This window comes from Carlito syrichta, unplaced genomic scaffold, assembly GCF_000164805.1.
Source record: "Carlito syrichta isolate Samal-C Ts95f unplaced genomic scaffold, Tarsius_syrichta-2.0.1 Scaffold118224, whole genome shotgun sequence".
Taxonomy (NCBI): Eukaryota; Metazoa; Chordata; class Mammalia; order Primates; family Tarsiidae; genus Carlito; species Carlito syrichta.
In genome coordinates this window covers 2871-9756 of record NW_007062320.1, presented here as the reverse complement: position 1 = coordinate 9756, position 6886 = coordinate 2871, and the positions used below count along the sequence as shown (strand labels likewise).

Here is a 6886-nt window from a genome sequence, read left to right as displayed (position 1 = left end):
TCCCCCGAGCGACCGTGACGTGGCGTGCCGGCGTGTGCCTCCCCGGGGGAGGCCCTGCTGCCTCGGAGCCTGGCTGCTCGCGTCCCAGCGGTGGGATGTCTGTGTCACTGCAGGTGTGCTGGGAGGAGGGGCTGTGGAGTGGGGCCGGCCCCTCCCGCAGGCCGCTCGCTGTGGCTGGGCTCGTGGGCGGGAGAGTGTGCGGGTGCAGAGGACAGCGGGCACTTCCGGGGAGCGGCTGTGAGGGCGGCAGCCACCCGGCCTTCAGAAGCCGGACAGGAGGAGGCCGTGGAGCGTTCCATCCGTTTCTTTTCACTGGAAACAGCACCTCAGGGGTGGCCGTTGGGACGCAGGATGAGTTCTGAGGCCGGCGTCCGCCTGGCGGGAGCTCCGCCACAGACCCAGGGAGGCTCCTGCCAGGGGGCCCCTCCTGACACGGGGTGGGGCTGGTGGATATTCAGTGCCCCTGAGCTTCCTGCCGCATGGGTGAGCTCTGCGTGGGGCCCGTGTGCAGGGCTTTGTAGGCTGGGGCCTGCTTCTCACCTTGGGCCTCCTCCGAGTTCTAGAGGACGCGAGGCCCGGCGTCCCTGAGCTCCCAGGGTCCCAGCGTCCCTAGAGCGGAGTCCTGGGAGCTCAGGAGGAGCCTGAGGCCGCCGGGACAGGAGGACAGCAGGGCGGCACTGTCGGGCGGCTCCCACGCCTGAGCGGTCGTTGCCTGCACCCTGCTGACCCCGTGAGGAGTTGGAGGCCGGCCACTGGGTGCAGAAAGGGTCGGGAGGTCAGGATACAGTCAGAGCCATCCAGTGGGAAAGGCCTGCTTGAGGTGACCCAGGAGACCAGTTCAGACACAGACCCCATTCTCAAAGGGCTTACAGGGGAGACATAGGCACCGGCCCACAAGGAAGGTCGCCACCAGGGTGCCGGGGCTCGGGGAATTGGACCTGTACCAGGATCTGTGCAAGGGTGGGGGAGCGGCTTTCTTCAGGGCCACAGCTGAGGGGCCTCTGCCCGGGGTCAGGGCTGGAGGGGGAATATGCCCAGGATAGGGCTGGGGCAGGGACTGCCCAGGGTCAGGCCTGGTCGGAGACACTTCTCAGGGTCAGGCCTGGGGGGCTTTGCATTCCATTCACCACTGACCTTCCTGAGAACCAGGGTGTGAGCAGAGGCCTGAAGGTGCTGTGTGGACAGTGGGGACTCACAAAGGCCCTGGGGGAGCCGGAGCCCTGTGGGTAGGGCACACGGCCCAGAGCCTACCTCTGAGCTCATGTCCATGCTGGTACTAACCTTAGGCCTCCCGTTTCAGCCACTGACGACATCGTGAAGGTTGAGGTGTGGGATGTGGTGGACAAAGGTAAGGAGTGCTTGCCTCAGGTATCTCCTCTCCCTGCTGTCACTCCGCCCCGGACCCATCTCACCTGTCCAGAGAGGCTCGGCAGTGCGCCTGCTCCCTGGCGCCCCCCCCGCCCCCTCACCCTGCTGCGCCTTGGAGGGGTCCTGAGGCGTGCCACGGGGCGGGGGTGATGTGCGCTGCCTGCGTGAGCTCCTGGAACCTGGTCAGCCCCCTCCTGTACCGGGGGAGGCCTGGCAGGACACCCCACACTTGGCGGCGGTGAGCATCTGTCTAAGCCACAGAGCGTGTGGCAGGGGCCACGGGCTGCTTTGGGAGCCCCAGGTGAGCTGCAGTGGCGACAGGCTGGCAGCCGGCGGCCCTGACCTTGAGCCACAGACCCAACTCCCTCACTGCCGGGCAGTCCGGACACGTGTCCCTGTCCGGGATCCTGGCCCCCCCACACCCCACCCAAGCCTCAGGCGCCGTAGGAGGTGACAGTGGGCCCCATCGCAACAGCGTCCAGTCTCATTTCTGTCTTCTCCACGTCAGGTCCTCCTCTGGGATCCTCTGGGTGAGAGCGCACATCCCTCCCTAGTGCCTGGTTGTGTGTGCGTTTGTGTGTGTGCGTGTGTGTGTGTGTGTGTGTGTGTACGCGCACACACACGTGCAAGTTCTGACCACCCACCCAGCCTCTGACCTCACAGGCATGGCATCTGATGCAACCTCACACTTGGCCCCTGACCTCACACTCAGCCGCTGACCTCATACTTGGCCTCTAACCTCACAGGCATGGCCTCTGGCCTCATACTCGGCCTCTGACCACACTCTCAGCCTCTGACTTCACAGGCATGGCCTCTGACCTCACACGTGGCCTCTGACCTCACACGCAGCTGCTGATCTCCCAGGCATAGTGTCTGACCTCACACTTGGCCTCTGACCTCACACTTGCCACTGACCTCACAGCCATGGCCTCTAACCTCTCACTCAGCCGCTGACCTCCCAGGCATAACTTCTGACCTCACGTAGCCACTGACCTCACAGGCAGGGCGTCTGGCCGCCTGCATGGTCTCTGCTCCCAGGCACGGTCCCTGGCTTCGCAGGTTTGGCCCCTGAACTCACACTCGGCCTCTTACCTTACAAGAGTGACTTTGCACTTGGCCCCTGATCTTATGGGCACCACCTCTGACCTCACAGCTGTGACCCTGATTTCACACTTGGCCCTGACCTTGCAGGCAAGGCTGTGTCTCCCGGTTTGAAGCTCCGCTGGGAAAAGAGACTGTGTCTTGGGCTGTGGGTTCTGGGCCAGATGGCACATGTGCCCCTCCCTCCGCCTGTGCTTTTTGGGGTGTGTGGGTCTCGGGAGGATCCAGCTGGCCAGGGTGCCTGCAGGAGTGCCAAGCCCCCGGGCACTCACAGGCAATAATGCCTGCCCGCTTGAGGAGGTGCCCGCTCCTCCCCATGGAGGCTGGGGGCCTCGGGAAATCACAGTGACCCCTCGCAGCCCTCGCCCCAGCTTGGCTCCTGGGCTCGCGCGAGCTGGGACTGGGTGCAGGTGTCCTGTGGTCAGGTGCCTGGAGTGGGGTCGGTGTCAGGCTGGAGCCACGGGAGCTGTTGTAGGGGTGGTCTCACTGTGCAGGACAGGGACCCCTGGCAGCATGCCGTGCCTTTGCTGCTGTGGGACCCTGTGGTGAAAAGCCTGCCCTGGCCCCTGCGCCTGGCACCTGAGGGTGGGGCTGCGAGGCGTGGCTCAGGTCCCTGGGGTCGGGCGCACCCCACCACTGTCGCGCCCGCCTTGGAGAGCCTCACGGCCACCACCAGGGTGCTGCCTCCCAAGAGGGAAGGCCCAGCTCCTCTGGGCACCATGTCCTTGCACCCAGCGTGGCCCCGCCTGGGCAACTCTTGAGGTGACGAGGAGGGCACCTCCACCTTCCCCCCAGCTTGCTGTCTTGGGGGTCTGGGGGCCGCCTGCAGCCCTGGCGCTGTCAGCTGGGAGCCCAGGGAGGGCTGGCGCTGGTTTTATGCTTTTGGTTTTTTAGCCACACTTGCTATAGTGGCACGGGGGGTTTCAAAGAGGTGAGCCTGGCTGTTCTGGGGTCTTGTGTTTGCCGGGGTCCCTGGAGTTCCCGGGGGGATCCCTGCCCCTTCTCGGCACAGTATTCCGGAGAGACAGAGGGGTGTGCGGCAAGCTCCCCGCGACTCAGCAGGGCCGTGGGGACTGTGGTGGCAGCCACCGGCCGGGGTGGCCTTCGTGGGGGCTCCAGCTGGGTGCGGAGCTGCAGCCTTCCCCTTCCTCGGTCAGGTTGTCTCCGCTAAGGGGGTGTCAGGAAGCTGCCTCGGGTTCCTGCTCTTGTTCCCCCACCAAGGGAACCCTTGCGCCCCGTGGTCCCCGCACCACCCCTGCCTGGGCATGAGCAGTCAAGCCACTGGGAGGCCCTGCCTGGGGCACACACCTCCCTGCAGGCCACAGGCGTCTTCTCACGGCTGCCTGTGGCCGTAGGCCCATCCTCACCTCCCAGCCAGGCTCTGTTGCCCGGCCCTTCCCGCCCACCTATCCTGTCGGACTGCTGGCTTCTGCCTTTCTCCCGCCTGCCGGGGGTCTCCCTCTGCTTCCATGCTGGCGGGCACGCTGAGCTGCGGTCAGTGGCCGAGGGGCCCGTGGAGTGTGGCTGGGGAACCGTGCTCCACTGTCAGGCCCCCGTCAGGCCCGGCGAGCCCACTCGGTAGTTTCTGCTCCTTTTGCTCGAACAGGAAAATGCAAGAAGCGCGGTGACGGCTTGAAGATGGAGAACGACCCCCAGGAGGTGAGTGGGGCGGCCACGGCCTGCCAGGCCCCAGGTGGGGCGCCGGTGCACTGCCTGCCGACAGGCTTCCCTGAGCTCTGGGGCCCTGACTGCGCGGCTACTGGCCCTTCAACCGCTCGGGACCCTGCGCTGCCCGCGGTGGGCTGTGGGTGGCCAGCTGCCTCGAGCAGTCTGCGGGGGGTTGGCCGACAGGCATCGCAGTGGACTGGCCCTGACTGGGGCTTGGAGGCCTGAGATCCGGATTTTCCATCCCCTCACAACAGCTGGAGCCCTTGAAAGCGCAGGACTGGCTGGAGCTGTGGCCCGTGAGCGTGGGCGGCTCCAGAACCTCTGGGCTGAGCTCCGGGGCCCTTCCCCCACCTCCCATCCAGCCCAGCACCTTCTGCTCCCTTTGGGAGGCTGTGGGCTCCAGGAATCACATCTGGAACACACATCTCACTGAGGCTGTGCGAGCTGCTGATGGTGGCTGGGCGGTGGCGTTGACCACGCCCTGGGGCAGACCTGCGTTGGCCCGCGGGGCTGTTGCTCCCACGGATGTGTCCCCAGTGGAAATGGCTTTGCTGTCTCTTCAGAGCAGAAGCATCCTCTGGGGCCTCCCCCCGGCCTGGCCTGGCCAGCCTCACAGGCGTTCCCCCCTCCCCAGGCGGAGTCCGAGTTGGCCCTGGATGCCGAGTTCCTGGATGTGTACAAGAACTGTAACGGGGTGGTCATGATGTTCGACATCACCAAGCAGTGGTGAGGCGGGCTGGCTGCCCGTGACTCTTGTCCAGCAGAGAGCAGCTAGGGCAGCGTCACCCATAGCCTGAGTGCCTCTGGCGGGGACAGCCATGGGCGCTTCCGCCACGCTGGGCACCAGCCAGCAGGTGGTTGGACGGAGCGGGCTCCTCAGTTGCGGCCGAGGGCGCCCCGGCCGGTCCCACAGAAGGGCTGGTGGGGTGATCTCGCAGGAACAGACAACACTCCGAGGAGAGGCGGGGCGCGGGGGGCGGGGGCGGGGTCCTAGAGAAGTCATCCTCCACTCTGGGCACACGCGGCTGGGGGGCAGGCGTCGCGGGGCAGCACTCAGGCGGGTCCTCACCTGCCCCCAAGGACCTTCAACTACATCCTCCGCGAGCTCCCCAAAGTGCCCACCCACGTGCCGGTGTGCGTTCTGGGCAACTACCGCGACATGGGCGAGCACCGCGTCATCCTGCCCGACGACGTGCGCCACTTCATCGACAACCTGGACAGGTGAGTGGCGGCCTCGGGGCCTGTGGGGCCGAGTCGCCGGAGCCTAGCTGGGCAGGCGGGTCTGCTGGCACGAGCGGGGCGGGTGGGCCTGCCACGGGGTTGCCTGCAGAGGGCAGCTCGGAGTGCCTCACTCGCCCCGGGAGGCTGCTGGGGGCGGGAGGCCGGCAGGTCCCACCCGGGAGCCCCGTGGGCTCCCCACTTGAGCTTCCCTCTTGCACAGACCTCCGGGCGCCTCCTATTTCCGCTACGCTGAGTCTTCCATGAAGAACAGCTTTGGCCTCAAGTACCTCCACAAGTTCTTCAATATTCCATTCCTGCAGCTGCAGGTGAGGGCCCAGGTGGTGGCTGCCACCTCTCACCCAGCGCCAGGGTCTCCCCAAGTGCATGGGCCTGCTTCTGCAGAGGGCCACTCCTGGCCTGCCCAGTGTGAGGACAGGGCCCTGAGGTCGCAGTCCCTCTCTGGGGACACAGGCCCTGGCTCTGGTTCCCAAGACCACGGACAAGCACGTGGGTGTCGAGGCTGTGCCGTGCCAGTGTCCTGCACCCCTGGGTGGGCCCGGAATGCTCACTTCCCTCCCTGCCACACGCTTCTCCATCCTCATCACCCCCCACCCGCCTGCTCACTTCGGACCCCGTGGCACGGCCCCGGCACTGAGGGCGTGTCCCACCTGCTGCTGCGCAGACCCAGCTGGCATGGGCAGCCCCCGTGGCCAGGCGCTGCACCTGTTCTTGGCGCTTTGGGAAACTTGGAGTGATTTTAGGTTTGTAGCAAAGGTGCAGAGATGGTGCAGAGGGTCCCCATGTCCCCTGTCAGCCCTCCCCCACCAGTTTTTTTGGGTTTTTTCCTTTTAGAGACAGAGTCTCGCTCTTGCCCAGGCTGGAGTGCAGTGGCAGTCATAGCTTGCCGCAGCCTGAAACTCCTAGGCTCCTGGGTTCATAGGATCCTCCTAAGTAGCTGGAACTACAGGCATGTGCCACCACACCCGGCTAATTTTTATTTTGTGGTAGACATGGAGTCTCGCTGTGCTGCCCAGGCTGATCTCAAACTCCTGGTCTCACGGCATCCTCTTCCTCAGCCTCCCAAAGTGCTGAGATTACAGCCGTGATCCTCCATGTCCAGCCTCCAAGCCTTCTTTATTTCAGCTGAAACCATTTCAGACACGCCTCTAAAAAAATCAGAATGCTAGCACGACCACCGTACGAAATGCAGTGTCTCACGTTAAAAGCTCATGAGGTTGGTGGCTCAGCCTGTCGTCCCAGCACAAGTGGTTCTGGCCCTTCCTTCCACTGTATGTTGAAGGAGGACACAGCACACGCCTGCCTTCTCCCTGGCGTTTGCTGCTGTCCTGTGCACCCACAGCGTGGGCCCTGTGGCCCGCGTCTCCTGTGCACGCCCGCTCTGTCCCACCACGCTCCCTGGAGGCTTGAGGCATGGCTGGGCCAGTGCTGGCCAGGCACAGTGTTTTCTCTCTGAATCTGAGTGTGAGGAGCCATGGGGCCGGTGGCCACGAGGGGCGCGAGTGGGGCA

At 65.2% G+C, this 6886-nt stretch overlaps 1 protein-coding gene across 1 annotated transcript in view; it reads left to right on the top strand.

Annotated features, from left to right (window-relative positions):
- The window catches only part of LOC103249286 (RAB, member RAS oncogene family like 6), a gene marked incomplete at its 3' end in the record, with an annotated part of 35406 nt that overhangs the window by 25673 nt on the left and 2847 nt on the right, over positions 1–6886 (top strand). The window contains exons 5-9 of the mRNA XM_021707491.1: positions 1301–1348; positions 4076–4128; positions 4772–4863; positions 5218–5358; positions 5579–5696. Coding sequence (XP_021563166.1) covers positions 1301–1348; positions 4076–4128; positions 4772–4863; positions 5218–5358; positions 5579–5696 — 452 coding nt within the window. The remainder of the gene's footprint in view (positions 1–1300; positions 1349–4075; positions 4129–4771; positions 4864–5217; positions 5359–5578; positions 5697–6886) is intronic.